The sequence below is a fragment of the Paroedura picta genome, chromosome 8 (assembly GCF_049243985.1).
Source record: "Paroedura picta isolate Pp20150507F chromosome 8, Ppicta_v3.0, whole genome shotgun sequence".
Classification (NCBI taxonomy): Eukaryota; Metazoa; Chordata; class Lepidosauria; order Squamata; family Gekkonidae; genus Paroedura; species Paroedura picta.
In genome coordinates, this window is record NC_135376.1 from 15,131,439 (window position 1) to 15,148,624 (window position 17,186).

Consider the following 17,186-nt stretch of genomic DNA (forward strand, 5'->3'; position numbering starts at 1 on the left):
CTTTAAGAGGAAAGGCAGCAATTTTTGCTGATTCCCCCATATTGCTGTAGATCTACCCCCAACTATTTTGTTCCTGGTGGTTATCCAACCCCCTACCCCTATCTCCCAAGAACAAAATTTCAAGAGGCTTCGATGAGATACAGTTCGCTTCCAGATGGGAACAACCCCAAACAAAAGCCATTCTTGGCTTCAGGTGCAGCCTGGGGATCCCCTGGAATTATAGCTTATCTCCAGACAACTGAGATAAATTCCCCTGAAGAAAATGGCTGGTTTGGAGGGTGAACTCTATGGCATTATACTCCATGGAAGTCCCTTTCTTCCTTGGCTGTTCCCCAGATCCCCAGGGATTTCCCTACCTTGATCTGGCAATACTATCCCCCACCCCCTTCTCACATTGGTGACCATTTGGGAACTGGTAACCCTAGATACAGTGTAAAGGGGGGAATCAGCAGAGATAGCTTTCCTCCTCTTAAGACTATGGAACATACATTTTCTTAACGATATGTTTGTATACAGGGTATGACTGGTCAAAGATCAACCAGTGAGCTTTGCAGAAGAAGAATCTGAATTTCCTTAGTCCTGTCAAAGCACTACACCACATTGGTTAGTGCAATACTTTAATAGATCCAATAGATACTTGCCAGATTCAGAAGACATGGACAATCCATTGGTTCTTCATAAACAAGAAAGAACCAGGAAGTCCTCAGTTGAAGGCTTCCTTGTTTAGAAATAACCACTAAGAAGTCTGCAATGGATACTTTGTCAAAATATAGACTGTTTATTTCATACAAAGGAGGATTCTAAACCTTGAGCAAATCATGCTTAGCATATCTTTTTGTCAGAAATAAATAAACCACAGTTTGCCAAAGTGAACAGATGGCACAGTTAAGTTGTGATTAGTTCTTGCTAGGAAGCCTTCAGTCTTGGGGCAGAGTGTGCAAGGAAGGGAGTGTGCAGACTTTCACAATGTGCTTGGTTGTCTGTGAGCTGCAGATATAATGAATTAAATAATAAATCCAAAGAGAAAGGTGGAATATTTTTACAGTGTGTTTTCCAGCTGGATGTTCCCTTGTATGTTTTTTTTAATTGTGTGGAAACTGCTTAACCAGCAGGCCTTGATTGCTACCGTCTTGTGGAATATTTTTGTTACCAAACTGTCCTTTAGGATTTACCTGTATTACCTGTTCTCCTTGAATATATCTAATGTCATGAAAGAAAGATCTAGGTATAGTCTAATTGACACAGTAGGACAATTTTTGCCTCTGTTTAGGGATATTTTGCATGAGAAATATGCCACCCTGTTGTCTTGAGTCAGAACGGTGCACATCTGCATTTTTGTATTTACTCACGCGAAAGTGCCATAACCTTCTGCGTATGTCAGTCGCTGCCTGACTTATTCACGTATGATATGTGTATCCTTTGCAAAGGCACAGAGCATGCCACAGGGCCAGTGGGACAAGAGAAAGACTGGAAAAGACAAATAAATAAAAGTGAAATGAAACTACAACACAGATATATCATGAGCTAGCAGTTCCTAAAGTACAGGCCAACTCATACAATGTGCCATGAAAGAAAAAAAAACTGCTACCCCGTCACAGTAAATAAATTAAGTAATTAAAGGCTCCCATGAACTGAATACATAGGGCTGCCAAACCCCTGTTGGGAATGAGGAATCCCCTGCCCCCAGGTCATGTTGCCTGCCACTGCTCTGAATGGTGATAGGAGAATCTTTTTTTTTAATCCAGCAATTTATTTATTTTTGTACCTATTGCATTTTTATCCCACCCTTCCCCAGAGGCTCAGGATGGCTTACAAAAGGATAAAAATACACACAATACAATGTTGTGTTCTTACCAGAAGTGACCATGCATAGCTCCAAGAATCACCAGAAACTCTGTGGTCTTATCACAGAGTTTCTGGTGATTCCTAGAGTTACCCTTTGTTGCTTCCTTTCCTTGTTTCTATTGCCAAAAGTGATGTAGCACCAGATGCAATGCTGCACACCCCCCCCCCCCTGTTCTGTTGGTTGTCGGGCAGTGCCCAGCAATCCTACATCTGCAAGTGTTCTACAAAAGAGATTGCCGAGTGCATATATTTCTGATTAATTGCTGTGGCTTAACCTACTCTGAATGAACCTCTGCTGAACATGGGCAGTTCTGGTGGGTTTCAGAACTGAGTGGGACTGGAGAAGTCAATGGTTTTCGATAAAAGATATGCAGTGAAATTGGCTGATGGAATTTGCTTGTTGTATTTTTGCAAGTAGCACAGCTACTTCCCCCAAACAGGAACCCCCCTCAAAACAGTAACTTTTTTTTAGGATATTAGTGAAGAGCATCCCCAATTTTTTATTTATAAAGAGATGTCTCAGCTATCTGAAACTGGCAAAGCTTTTGAAAGATCTGAATTTCTTTCAGTGGCAACGATCCTGCATTTCCCAGTCTCAGGCTATATTCATGATTCCCCACAATTCCCTTTGAGGGATCCGATTTGGGTAGCAAGATGTAGACTTTCATTCTGAATTAAAAATAACATTCTAGTGAAAATGCATTTCTCTTTCACTACATAGTTTCATTGGGCAATCCGGTATATAAATCTTTCACTGTTGTGGACTTTGCTGCTCACTAATCAATGTAACCCAAAAAAAGATCTTTTATCTAAACAGCCAACTCTAGAATTGAGGTAACTCCAATGAATCTTATCACTAACTGCCCTATGATTTTGAGAAAAAATAACTTGAATAACTCTTCTTTGGTTTTTAAATAAAGAATACGGTTGTTGAGAGAAAATCACTTAGAATAATAAGAAAACTTATTTTATTTTGAAAGTGAAGAGAGTAGTAAAGGTTCCATGGAGACTATTTCTGCCAAAACCTTCCTTTGATTCCAGGAACTGGTTTTCTTGCATAGTATAGCTCACCACTGTATTTTGGATAATATGGCTATGTGGCTGACGATTGTGATGTGTATAGTTACACATGAGTTGAAATAGAAATGGATTGGATCCAGATGATCTTTTTTGTTAATGGAAGGAGGAATGGTTTTCAGACATCCCATTTCTTAACGCTATTTCTGGGTGGGTTCTATATCCCCTAAAAACAACATTTTGAGAAGCTCGATGGGTTACAGGAAGAGCAGAGTCAGGGAAGTTCCATGCTATTAATGCAAGTTATCTTCAGCAGGGTCTAAGGTTGTTATACAAATGGTATAATCTATTAAGGGATGCCCACAGCCACATTAGGACCGAGGAGTACAGTACACCTACAACTGAGAATCGCATCTCATTGCTTGCAGTGACTTAGAAACTTTATCTGTTGTTTGTCTAGAATCCAAGTCACTAAATAGGTACCCATGAGTGAGACTGAGTCATCACAAGAAAATTCTCATTTTAACATTTACAGAGTAGAGAAACGAAAATTAACCGATCCACTTGAAGCTTTAAAGGAAAAGTACTTGAGGCCGACCGCAGGATTCTTGTTTCATCCCCATGTAAGTATTTTTGTGTTCAAGATGTTGCGATTGTAAACAAACATGTTGATCTGGAAAAAGCAGGTGCACAAGAATGCCTGAAATCTTAGTCATTATCGGATTTCCTAAAGCATAACCGCTTTTAGTGACTGTGGAGGTGAAGAAAATACATACCATTGTTTTAAACTTCAACGTGTTTCCCAACACAATGTTCAGCCACAGCCCAGAGAAATGTGCCTTGCTCTCCATGTGTCAGTGGGACTTTCTCAAATACCATTCCCTGCTGCCGCCACTGCCACGTCTGGTACTCAACGAGATGACATGTTCCAAGTCCACAGTCACAGGTGTCATGTTTAAATCTCTGGGTGCAGCTAAAGTACCTTTCTGAACTGTAATCTTGTTTTATAAAGTTTTTAAAAGCACTTTTCAAGGCCAATCCACATAATTTTAAACTTGTCCCCACATGAGGTCTATGCCCATGCCAACTGTGAGCACATAGTGGAATATGAATCAGTTCACCACATGTCCACTTCTGCTGTGTGACTAAACATACACAGCCCAATAGCCTTATCAATAGTGTACTTTTCTGTGCCTGGCAATGGGTTCATCTTTAACTTTTATAATCGCTTCCATCTTAATCTGTGACTCTTGGATGCCACTGACATAACCTTGTATTGCTTGCATAAATGTTGCCTGTTTGGCTGGTTAGAATCATAGAATCATAAAGCTGGAAGGGGCCATACAGGTCCATCTAGTCGAACCCTCTGCTCAATCACAGTTCTTCTGTTGGCTATATTAATACAGTGACTTAAGCAAAAGTCTGGGACCTTGGAACTTTTTCTTGTACTGTGGGCAAACATAGATTTGATGAGTATCCTTGTCATGGTAATCATTCACAATACTCTTCAATATTACTGCTCCATTGTTTGGTTTTTATTATGTATGTCTTTTCATTATTTATGTTTTTTTTACCTCAACAAAGTCTTCATTGCATCTACATAGCAACCGTTGTATAAAACTTCATTAGGGTGCCAACAACTACAATCTTTCTTGTGCTAGTGGTAGCCCATAGTGATGAAACAAATTAGTTGTTAGAGAATCCAGCTAAGATAGAAATGAATCTTAAGTCAACAGGGAATGCAAAGTTGATACATTCAGAAGGTCTCCCTATTATGTTCAGAAGGTCGTCTGCAGCAGAATAGTTAGATTTGAATTTGGTAGCACCTTGAAGTTTTTCAGAGTATAAGATTTTGAAAATCAAATTTCCTTTTATCAGATTCAGATCTAGAAGCTTGTACTGAAGGTTTGGCTTAGACATTTTGCTTGTTTCAGGACAAAATGGGATGAGGCATAGCAAATTGGAATTTTCCAGTCTGAGTATGTGAAGGCCCAGGTTCATTTGCAGGCATCAATTCTCTGTTCACAGCCGGTGTGATGCAATGTTTTTTTCTTTGCATTTTAAACCCCCCCCCCCCATGCATGTACATGGATGCTGGTTTAACGCATCTTAATCCATCTTAGGTCAGTTGTGACCCATTTGCAGTCCAGGCCCATCAGATGAAGGCCAATGGGATGGAGTCTTAGAGCCAGATGTATTTTTTGTCATGAAGGCTTTGCTAAAAACTGCCTCTGTGCCACAGCTGACAAGGACTCAATTCCCACATCTCTGGGCTTGAAAACTTGGGCATCCACAATATGATGGCCCTAACTGATAGTACAGCAGGGGGAGAAATCAGTTAACATTGGGATAACATTTTTATGACTTATCTCTGTGGCAACCATAATGGGAGATATCTAAGGTCTCCCTTTTATTGTGAACAGGTGTATTTACATGGAGAAAGGTTTCTTCCAAGCATATGAGACTCCATCTTGGTTCCAAGGCAATGTCGGGGTTGACTCTTAGGGTTGTATCTGCCAGTTCTCAAATTAGGGTTGCCAACATCCAGGTGGTGGCTAGAGATCTATTGGGATTACAACTGATGTCCATCTGACAGAAGTCAGTTCACCAGGAGAAAATGGCAGCTTTGGAAGGTGGACTCTGTGTCTTTAGAACCAACTGAAGTTCCTCCCCTCAACAAATCCTGCCCTTTTCAGGCTCCACCCCAAAATCTCCCAAGTGTTTCCCAACCCAGAGCTGGCAACTCAAATTTCCAGTCATCTTTGAAGCTTAAAGGCTGGATCTAGGCCTAAGGGAGTTCTTGTAAGATTAAAAGCACTTGTGGGATGCTTGGGATGTAAATATAAAAATTGTTACAGAAAGAACAGTAATGTATGGAATAAAACTTGGGGATGGGGGAGAACCAACATGGGTGTCATATCCCATCTCCCGGGTGGCTCAGGAAGGTTGGCTTAGGGTGTAGTTGAGTCAGCTTGGTGTAATGGTTAGCAGAGCAGACTTCTAATCTGGCATGCCAGGTTTGATTCTGTGCTCCCCCACATGCAGCCAGCTGGGTTACCTTGGGCTCGCCACAGCACTGATAAAGGTGTTCTGACTGAGCAGTAATATCAGGGCTCTCTCAGCCTCACCTACCTCGCAGGGTGTCTGCTGTGGAGAGAGGAAGGGAAAGCGATCGTAAGTCACTTTGAGACTCCTTCGAATAGAGAAAAGCGGCATATAAGATCCAATTCTTCTTCTTCTTCTTCCTCAGTTTGACCCCTGCTTCAACCCCCTCCTCACCTGCACACTCTTGGTTCCCTTTAATCTGTGGTTTACAACAAGCTAACACATATGCCCATTCCCCCCCACTGGTATCTCGGTCTTATCTATCAGTACCCTTGGTTCGCAGAGAGACAACAATACAGCCAGCTGTGGGCCATCCAGCATCCAGGGGAAGGAGACTAGATGTCTCTAGAGTTCATGCCTAAAAGATTAAAGGCCTCCCCTGTGTGAACCCCTGTTCCCGCATGAACCCCCAGACCTATATAAGACTGGGGAGATAATGGTTCCTTGTCTCTGTCAATGACTCCTGTGCCAATGTCTGCGTGTACTGCTCTGCTCTGTGGATCCTCTTAATAAAAAATGCTTTCCTTTACACCCCTTGGGGTCGTGTTGGATTTTCGTCTGAGAGAGGGTCTCTTCCATGCACCAGAATCCTCGGTTTGTGACAATGGGGCAATGTCGAAAATGAAAGACTAACATATTTCTCCCATAAAACAGTGCTTACTTAATGTGAAGAAAGGCATGCAGTCTCTTACCTTGTTCAGAGCCATTAAGCCTCTGAATCTCAATGCCAGGATGCAACATCAGGGGAAAGTGTCAGCCTTTATATCCTCCTATTGGACCTCTAGAGCAGGGGTAGTCAACCTGTGGTCCTCCAGATGTTCATGGACTACAATTCCCATGAGCCCCTGCCAGCATTTGCTGGCAGGGGCTCATGGGAATTGTAGTCCATGGACGTCTGGAGGACCACAGGCTGACTGCCCCTGCACTAGGGAACCAATATGGCCATAAAATATCCAAAATGGACTTACATAGTGTCTTCTCTCTTCAGTAATTCTTTATTCTTATAAATTCACACAAGTCCCGACACGTTTCGCCTTACAGCTTTTTCAAGGGACAATGTTTTTTAGATTTAAGGACCAACTTCAACTTTATAAAGGGATCTCTTGACAGAGTATAAGGTCATACTATCAATAGCTAAACGTAGCTAGTGGAGGACCATATCTGGAGGACCACAGGTTGATTACCCCTGCTCTAGAGCAGCCATACTCAGTAGGGGGCCCTGCCACAGTTGAAGGGGGACACATACTGGAAAATGTGAGAAGGAGAGTCCCAAAAGGTTTCCGCCCCCCTCCCCCGCGGCGCGGTGCTGGCTGCTCCCAGCAGGAACAGCCACTTCGGCTGCCGAATCACACAACCCTACCTAACTGAACCAGTGTAAGAAAGTTCGACCTTCATCAAGGGAAAGGAAAAGAAATCATGTAACATGTTCCTTTCTGTGTGCTTCAATGAATGCATTCAAGTTTAACAATGACAAGACATGTTTCTCTTGGGTGAACTCTGTCTTGAGTATATATAAGACAAGATACACCTGGCGTAGTTAGTTCACTCTTAGCTTAAGCCTTTTTAAGCCTTGCACAACTGGCCAGCCTATGGATGGGGGCCCTGGAACCTGCAAAGAGCTCCTAAAAGGGCTGCGGCCAAAAAAAAAAAAGGTTGAGAAAGGCTACTCTAGAGGAAGTGTTTGGCCGTTGTGTGAGACAGGATCCTGGGCTAAATGGACCTCTGGTGTGATCGAGCAGGGTTCTTCTTATGTCCCTGTGTTCTTACTGTATTTATTGAAGACCTGTGGGGAAAAAACCTCATTCCATCTTTCCTTTGTATACACTATCATATTCTGAGAGCAAATCCTGATATTAATTTCTGATCAGGTCCTTTTATACAGGAGGAGTCACTTCTTTCACATAGCTGGATACATTTTTTGGGGGAAAAACAGATACTTCATGGGAAATTGCTTGTTTTAAATGACTACCCCCCCCCCCCATGACTGCGATGTTCTGTAGAAAATGGCTCCCCAAGGGGCTGGATAAACGAGAGAGCTATTTTCATATGATTACTGTGTTGTGACCTAAGTGCTGAAAGAATAAGGAGTATTCAGAAGTTTCAAGGAAGCCTAGCAGGAACATGGATAACAGGAACCCCCTTGGTGTCTCATATTTCTTCCCCATAAATCACATTGTCCCACTGGTAAACCATTGCCATTGTACTATTAGTTGGGAGTAATGGAATGGAAGCAATAAGTTGCTCCATCCGGAGAATGGAACTGCCTTACACCAGGTCAGAAATCAGTCTCTCATATTCTGGTCTAATATTATCTGCTCTGACTAGCTGCAGGTCTCCAGGGTCTTTCTTAGCAATCTGCTAGCTGAGGTCCTTTGTAGGGGATGCTGGACATTGAACAAGAGGGGCTTCATTATGCACCACCCTGCTTGAAGCCTCCCAGGATCTGTTGCAAAAGGAGATGCCAACTGCAAATTCAAGGCCAGCTAATGATTCTGCCTCTCAGCTGTGCCGTTAGAGATGCCAAATTAAACTGCATTTGCAAAATCAAGTGTTGATTGTGTGTATTAAATCATTAATACCCAATGGCCATTGCCTCCCCTTTCTTTTCCTTAACCATTTCTTCGTTGGCCTGTAGGAATGAAAATATTGTTTCAAAGCACTAGCAACTGGCAGAGGGATTAGTAGAGACTGCCCAACTTGCCATCTTGTAGTGTGTACCTCCAGTATGAACACAAATATGATACACTCCAGATTTTCTCTAGTTCATCTTCTGGTAGCTGCAATGTCTGGCAGTGTTTCAGTGAGGTTACCAGCTTCCCATCTGATAAAGAAACAGGTGCAAAAAGAGAACCCCCCCCACACACACTTTCCTCCTTTTCCTTCCTTTTCCAGTGTTTGTCCTCAGTTTATCCAATGGCAAGAAGGAGAGGAAGAGAGACTGACATAATTTTTTTTAACCTGGCCACCCATCAGTTGAGTAGCTGCTGCACTGGCCACCTGGCCTATTCTGTCACCACCACACATACTAAAAGATTAGAATGGAGGAAGAAGGACTAGATAGAGCTCATAAAAAGTTGTTTTTATAAAACATGGTTTTATGGTTTCATCAGGTAGCTTTGTTTTCCAAAACCCTATTCCAAAGTGAGCCTATCATTAAATGTGACTGTGTCTCACCTGGTTAATTTGCACAAACATCCAATTGAGAATCCTCTTTCTGCTGCATCCCATAGTTATAAATTTATGAGTTAAGTATAGACATGAGCAAGGCTTTCCTGTATGTTGAGTTTTTTTTTCATAGTACCCCACTTTTTTTGGGGGGGGGGACACATAAAGTCAGAATAAGCAACTCTAGCTTGAGCATATGCTTGGTGTACCTGTAACACATGTTGTCTTACACACATGCTGGGCTACCTGCATATCTGCTCCTCCCTAGTGCAAAGAGGAATCTTGGTTGAGTGAGTATATCAACATGTCCCCTCTTGGATCCCTGCATCTTCTTTTTCTTAGGTCTTCCGTATTTCCTGTAGAGCATCTTCACCCGTTACAATCACCACACAAAACCCCATTTAAATAGATCCCAGTTGAGGTTGTCAACTGAAAACTGTCTTGTCTCTAGAACAAAGGTTTCATTCATGGAAGTGCTGAAACTTTCCATGGCATGAATTTTTAAAATGTCACCTGGCAATTGCTTGCAAATCAGAGCTAAACTAATGAACTGGGAGGGGTGGGTCCCAGTGAAGAAACAAATGTAGAAAAATATAGATGCACTAGGGCAGGGGTAGTCAACCTGTGGTCCTCCAGATGTTCATGGACTACAATTCCCATTAGCCCCTGCCAGCGTTTTCTGGCAAGGGCTCATGGGAATTGTAGTCAATGGACATCTGGAGAACCACAGGTTGACTACCCCTGCACTAGGGAACCAATATGGCCATAAAATATTCAAAATGGACTTACATAGTGTCTTCTCTCTTCAGTAATTCTTTATTCTTATAAATTCACACAAGTCCCGAAACGTTTCGCCTTACAGCTTTTTCAAAGGACAATGTTTTTTTAGATTTAAGGACCAACTTCAACTTTATAAAGGGATCTCTTGACAGAGTATAAGGTCATACTATCAATAGCTAAACGTAGCTAGTGGCACTCCAGAAGAGAAGACTTTATATAAGTCCATTTTGGATATTTTATTGCCATATTGGTTCCCTAGTGCATCTATATTTTTCTATATTTGCAAATCGGAGCTGGCAACCCTACTCCCTGTGGTGGTCGCTAGGCCATTGTGAGCCATTCCCATGAAGCTTCTTGCTGTATGGCCTTAGCAGCCTTAGCCATGTCAGCAGAAATGTCTGAAGCAAAGGCTTGTATGGCTTAAAGCAGTGGTCCCCAACCTTTTGGAGGCTGGGGACCGGCAGGGCATCGGGCCGCGCCTGCGGGCCGTGCCCGCGCGGGCCGTGCCCACGCATCGGGCCGCGCCCCGCATCGGGCCGCACCTGCGGGCCACGCCCGTGCATCGGCCCGGCTCTGATTCCCTCTCCCCGCCCTCCCGCAGTAAGAAGCTTCCCGGGCCGCAAGCTTGCGGCCTGGGAAGTTTTTTACTCGGGGAGGGGGGCGGGGAGAGGGAGCCACGGCCCGGCGCCATGGCCTTCGCAGCCCGGCACCAGGCCGCGGCCCGCAGGTTCCGGACCACTGGCTTAAAGAATGTCACCTGAGCTTTGTAAGGAGCATCACTGCATGAGTGACTTAACCCATGTTAATGACTGTCTCCTGTCCTTCATGTTACTGCTGTGATAGGTAAAGAGGCTCTGGGCCCAGGGCTAGTTCCCAGTTATATTGTTTCAACTGTAATTTTTCATTCTGCCCCCCTCCTGCCAACTGCTGGAAATCTCCTTCCCCCACCAGGAAAATGGAAAGCCTGCCTGGACCTGATTCTGTTTTGCCTTCACTGGAGTTGATTCGGTCTTCAGCCCGATTCCATCTTCCCCTGTTCATATTCTGTAAAGAGATCTATGCCTTTAGTGATCCACCAAGGAAAACACAACCAGGGATATAGTGTGGCCTGCCAGGAATCTGAGAGGCAGCAGCACCTTAACATTAAAAAAACCCCAAAAGCACTACAGCAAATGGTAGAAATGCTCTCTTGGCTCCACATGAATGTCTTTGAACAGCGAGTTAAGATAAAGTCCTCCCCTATCATTCAGATCTGTTGATCTTCACAGGCCAAGAGCAGCTCTGCTGCATGTTCTGTGTGGATCAGAGCACACTAAGAAAAATGATGTTTGGGTTTCAAAAGCAGAATTGGGCCCAGTGTATATACCAGGGGTAGTCAACCTGTGGTCCTCCAAATGTCCATGGACTACAATTTCCATGCTGGCAGGGGCTCATGAGAATTGTAATCCATGAACATCTGGAGGACTACAGGTTGACTACCCCTGGTATATACCATTACTAGTAAAATGCAGATCCTGCAGCGAGAAACTTTCTAAAGGTAATGATAATTTCAAACAGATTTTTAAGAAACTATGTTAGTATAGTTGCCAGCTGCCTGAAGGGAAATAATGTTTTGTCCTTTTAACAATGCTTTAATAGGATTTTATTTACCATGTGAGGCTGTTTACCTCCATGTCTTGAAAAGTATTTCCCATGCATTCAGCCTCTCTTAAAGAGACGTGACACTGTCCTCCAGACCCGATGGCAAGCCTCTATGTTGGGGCCACAACACGTAGACAGTATTTAAGTGAAAAGTGCCCTTAAAGTCCACTTTGCTCCCCAATTGTGTATTGCCCCCTTCAGAGGTTAGGTGGTAGATGTCAGGGACAGGACTTTCTTATTGGTGGCATCACATTTGTAGATCCCCCGCTCATCCACATGCAGCCAGCTGGGTTACTTTGGGCCAGTCACAGTTCTTGTACAGCTGTTCTCACAGAGCAATGGTCTTAGTGCCTTCTCAGCCCCACCTACCTCACAGGGTGTCTGTTGAGGGGAGAAGAAGGGAAGGCTGCTGTGAGACTCCTTCTGGTAGTGAAAAGTAGGATATAAAAAACAACTTCTTTTTCAAATCCTAGCAGGCCCAGGATGGTTCGCAATAGAGCTTCGTTCAGCATGATAAAATCATAGTTAAAATAGCATTAAAAACATTTCATCACTCCATTGCATCAGCTTGTAGTTCTGCTGCTCCTCCTCCTAGTTCATATTGTGGACAGAATGGGTATTACTGTTGTGATTCTAATTAGATACAACAGGCCAGTGCATATGTAGTACTGGTTACTCTCTGCCATGGTTATGATTTGAAAGCCAGTCTTGAGAATGTATTCTCCTGTCTCCCACCTTATGCTTCCCTCTACTGCTTAGAACCACACCCAGGTAAAATGCTGCCACTGACTTTGACCATGTTTAATTCTCTCATGTGCATTGGCCCGATGTCTCTTCAAACACAATCCACTTCCAGAAGGGTAACCACGTTAGTTCTTGTAGAGAAACAACAGAGAGTCGTGGCACCTTAATGGCCAACATGCTGTATCATGATTTAAACATTAATTGCAGTAAAGGATCCAAATGCGGGAATAATGTGTTGTTTTTGTTTCAATTTTGCTCCCAGTTCCAATTGCCTGATCAAAGAACTTGGGTAAGTTTATTACTTTTATATTCAATCTAAAGTCTATGAAAGAAATTGTCAAAGCGACATGAACCGGAATTTGCTGTACTGAAATATGACAACCTTGTTCCCGCTGATTATATTACCACTCCTAAACTGTAACTGCAAATACAACACACTCACCAAATCTTACTAAGATTTCTAAAGGCAGGGAATTGTGATGCTGGTGTTCACAGGTACTTCAATGCACATATTCTGACAGGCTTATGTCTGAGACCTAAAACCATCTGATCTATTGGTCTCCCTTTCAGAACCCACCAACCAACCTCAGTGGACCATCTTTTTGAGACCTCTCTCGTGGGCAACTGTTGGATATCTGTTTTCATGTTATCATTTAATGTATTTATTTAAATTTATAAAGGTAAAAGTAAAGGTATCCCCTGTGCAAGCACCGAGTCATGTCTGAGAGAGGAAGGCCCAGTTGATTTTGTTTCTTCTGGCCTCCACCATATGCCTGGTGGAATAGTGCCATCTTGCAAGCTCTATAGAGAGCCAGTTTGGTGTAGTGGTTAGGAGTGCGGACTTCTAATCTGGCATGCCGGGTTCGATTCTGCACTCCCCCACATGCAACCAGCTGGGTGACCTTGGGCTCGCCACGGCACTGATAAAACTGTTCTGACCGGGCAGTGATATCAGGGCTCTCTCAGCCTCACCCACCCCACAGGGTGTCTGTTGTGGGGAGAGGAATGGGAAGGCGACTGTAAGCCGCTTTGAGCCTCCTTCGGGTAGGGAAAAGCGGCATATAAGAACCAACTCTTCTTCTTCTTCTTCTTCTTCTTCTATAGTTCTGACAGGGCCTAGGTTTCCACCGGCAGCATATTCAACCAAGCTAGGGGCAGCCAGGGCCAAATGTGCTTCTTTGGGCCAGGGTCTACCACCAGCATTTGAAGCTCTTAGTGTTCTTCTGGGGGCATGCTGGGAGAAGTGGTCCCTCAGGTACAAATTGATGTTCTTAAGTGACATCTTTCAGTTCCCAAACATAGCCACCCGAAGTCAAAATTAGCACGGCTATTTCTCAAGTTTTACAGACTTTGCATATTATTTTTTGGGGTGAGGGATCCAAGAATCTTACGGTATCTGAAGGCTAACATATTCACCATGGCATAACCTTTCACAAGGAAGTGCACACTGGCCCAGATACAGTTCACAAAATGTTTATGCCACAATGAATTTTTTAGCGTTTAGAATAATCATAAGGTCTTTTTGCAGATGACCATCTGTCAACAGAGCCTACTGTTCTGATAGTGACAGCTAAAATGTCTTGCCGGTATTGACTTTCTCTGGTTCCTCAAAACAGAAAACAGGAAGTACCACTTTGGCCAGCTTCTTACCAGTAATTCACGCCAGCCTGTATCCATAACGTTCACCCCTGCTTTTCCCCGTTCACAGTTCTTTGTTTGTCATGAGTAAATTGTTCTGAGAAATTAAACAGCTACCAGAAGCAGAGAAGTTGTTATTGGCCCAACCAAACATCATCTCGCCCACTCCTTTTTTTCCCCATTCAGATGAACAAACACACCCTTACTCATCCATACACTTAATTTGCGGAACCTCCTTGTTTCCTTCAGAGTAACATGGCTAGTTGTATAATAAACGGCAGAGAAGTAAAAGTTGTAAAATGTCAGGTTTTTATATTTCTTTTAAAAGACACTGTTAAAATGAACAACATCTTTCCCATGAGTTATGGCTTGTTAAAGGCAGCCATTTTGTGATACCAGCTGAACAAATTTATATGTTAGGGTCATATAAACTACCCCAAACCATCAACATTATTTTTAAATTTGTCTCCCCTCCTATTTCTGTTACTGTTTCTCTGTTTCTAGCTAATAAATTTTAACTTGAATGTCCGAGGCCTAGTTGATGGTATCAGATACGTCGGAGCTGTTTATTAATCCTAAATCTTCTTCCTGTTTATGGTAATGTCTGCATTTTTGGTTCTGAGCTGAGGGAGTTGGGAGTGCACAGAGCTTTGCATCACCCAGCAGTTTATAGCCTCTTAGGGACCAGAAGGGAGGTTGGGGATCCAAGTCACTTCCTTTTCTAAACATCTGGATGCAGGCAGTGTCAACTTTTTATGTGAATCGAAATTGCTGCTCTGTATCATGTAGGATATATATAGATATGTATTTTAAAAATCACTGGACAAAGAATGTGACTAGACATTGCATGGCTATATGGCAGCCAAATAAGATGATAAACTTTTGATCTCCCCCTCTCCACTCTAGGAATGTTTGTTTTGCTGTTCTGAATTTCTTCCCCCAGTGTGAGGTGAAATGTTATTGGGTTTTGGGACGGGAAATTCCTGAAGATTTTGGTGATGGAGCCTGGGAAGGGGGAGGGTATAATGCCACAGAGACCACCTTCTGAAGCAGCCATTTTCTCCAGGAAAATTACCTCTGGAGCCTGGAAAGTGGTATCTCACTATTTTAAAATATAATCAATGTGTTATATGTTGCTTTCCCCAGTTTGTGATCCTCATAAATGAACACTGATGTTCTATTGTTAGCTGCCTGACTATCCTCTCTGAATTTTACTAACCAATTAAGTTTTGGGGTTACTACAACTTCATGTGGTGGTGAACAGCATTCATGTACTATATATTTATTTTAAGCTACTTTTTCTTAAATGTTACATACAGAGTTATTTCCTTTTGTTTCAAAGCACTTCATCTATTGTTTGGAAAGAGAAACACTGATTATGCACCAGCCAGAATGCCCAAAATGGTGGCGACAGGGCTTTGGGGAACATCCCAGTTTATGCTCAATGTCGCTGCCATCCCATCCCAGCCCTGGCCCGACCCAGGCCCTCAGATGACCCACATTGACAAAACGTGGTTTCTTCCATGTTCCTGGGTCTGCCGTGAGTGCAGGTGAGGGCTAGGTCAGGCAAACCCAGTGCATAATTGGAACCAGGATTTTGGGCCCGGCTCCTCCCCCGACCTACAGTGTCCCTGCAGGGAAACCTCTCACCCCTGCCAGCTCCATGGCTCCGCGGAGCTGACAGGGGTGTCCCCCCTCCCCCACCATGGTGGGAGAGCAGCATGCTGCTCCCCACCATCATGGTGGGGGGCCCATGCCCCCGATCCCCCCGCCACCACTGCTGCGGCTGTGGAGTGCTCCTGACGCTTGCCCCTCCCTCGTGCACACGCAGGGTATGGCAGGGCTTTTTTCCCTGCCACAATGGAACGGCGGCAGCCCGCCGTGGCTGCTCTATACATAATAGGTCAGAGAGAGGAACGTGTCAGTACAGACCGGTATCCCCATACCTATGTGAGCTTGTGGCTAGTATTATATTATGATTATACATAAGGTTTAAATTATTGATACCTATAAAATTGATAAAAATATTGAAGACTCAATGACGAAAGAATCTCACTAAAAATGGATATTACCTGGATTCCCTTTTGACTGAAGTCCTACAGAATAAACAGATGAGGAAAACTACAAAACAGGCCACTTTTCTTTCTTTTATGAATATATTTATTGTATTGCTGTTGGATAGGTCTTTTTCTCTCTGTTTGGTTCAGATACTATCAAAACCTATTACTGGTTTGTTCAGTAATACAGCATATATAGCTCTACCAATGCAATCCTATGCAGTCTAAACCAGTTGGAGTCAACAGAATAATTCTGCATAGGATTTCATTGAATGTACAAAGATTCAAGTGGATAGCCATGTTAGTCTGAAGTAGTGCAACAAAATTTGAATCCAATGGGAACTTTAAGACCAACAAAGATTTATTCAGAGACCAACAAAAATACAACATCTAGATCCTTAATATTTTTAACTAAGGGTTTGGAATACTTGGACAGGAAATCAAAACTTTTGCTGATGTCCATGGAGAGCTGACACAAATCAGGCCACAATATACGGTTGGATGGGCTATTGATCTGATTCTGCACAAGTCAGCCTTTTTATATTGGTGCAAATCCAGGTGTCCTTAATTAACACTGCTGTTTCTTGGAGCAAAGACTTTTGACCTGTTGTTATCAATACAGGTCTCAGCTCTGGAATTTAGGAGGTAAGAGCTGCAGGGTAGGGTTTTAGGGTGCGTTCCTTTTGCCACTGAGTCATCACAGGCAGAAATGGGTTGTCAAGGGGGCTGGACAGATTCATGAAGTCCATCAGTGGCTGCTATCCATGATGAATCCATATACAGAGGCAGCAAGCTTCAAGATACCCGTGCAAGGCTCAGACACAGCATCAGTGGTGATATTCAGCCTTCATGCCCTGTTTACTTGGCCATCTAAGGCACACTGGTTGAGCACAGTATGAAACAATACACTGGCTCAACTTACATTCTTATTTAGGATAAGCAGAGGGAATTTAAGGAAATGTGCCACTAATGTGCCACTAATGTGGCAGGGAAAAGCGTGAATTGTATACCAGTTCAAAGGTTATCCCCTCTGGGGATAGCCCTAGAAACACCATTCTTTCCAAGTCTCATGGGAATAATAATACTGGCCTTCCTTGTACAGTGGTATGGTTCTTGGATGAACTGTTGAGATAATCCATAGATAGCACTGAATTCCCATTACTTGACAGATCAAGGGGGTGACTTCTTGGCAGA

General features: G+C 43.3%; 1 protein-coding gene across 16 annotated transcripts in view; it reads left to right on the forward strand.

The window, feature by feature from the left end:
* Positions 1–17,186, forward strand: part of MECOM (MDS1 and EVI1 complex locus) — a 539,689-nt gene that overhangs the window by 499,422 nt on the left and 23,081 nt on the right. For 11 of the 16 annotated variants that reach the window (XM_077348465.1, XM_077348464.1, XM_077348469.1 and 8 more), the window contains 2 exons: positions 3,398–3,485; positions 12,560–12,586. In XM_077348465.1, coding sequence (XP_077204580.1) covers positions 3,398–3,485; positions 12,560–12,586 — 115 coding nt within the window. The remainder of the gene's footprint in view (positions 1–3,397; positions 3,486–12,559; positions 12,587–17,186) is intronic. The other 5 variants (XM_077348466.1, XM_077348471.1, XM_077348474.1 and 2 more) reach the window with 1 other exon arrangement.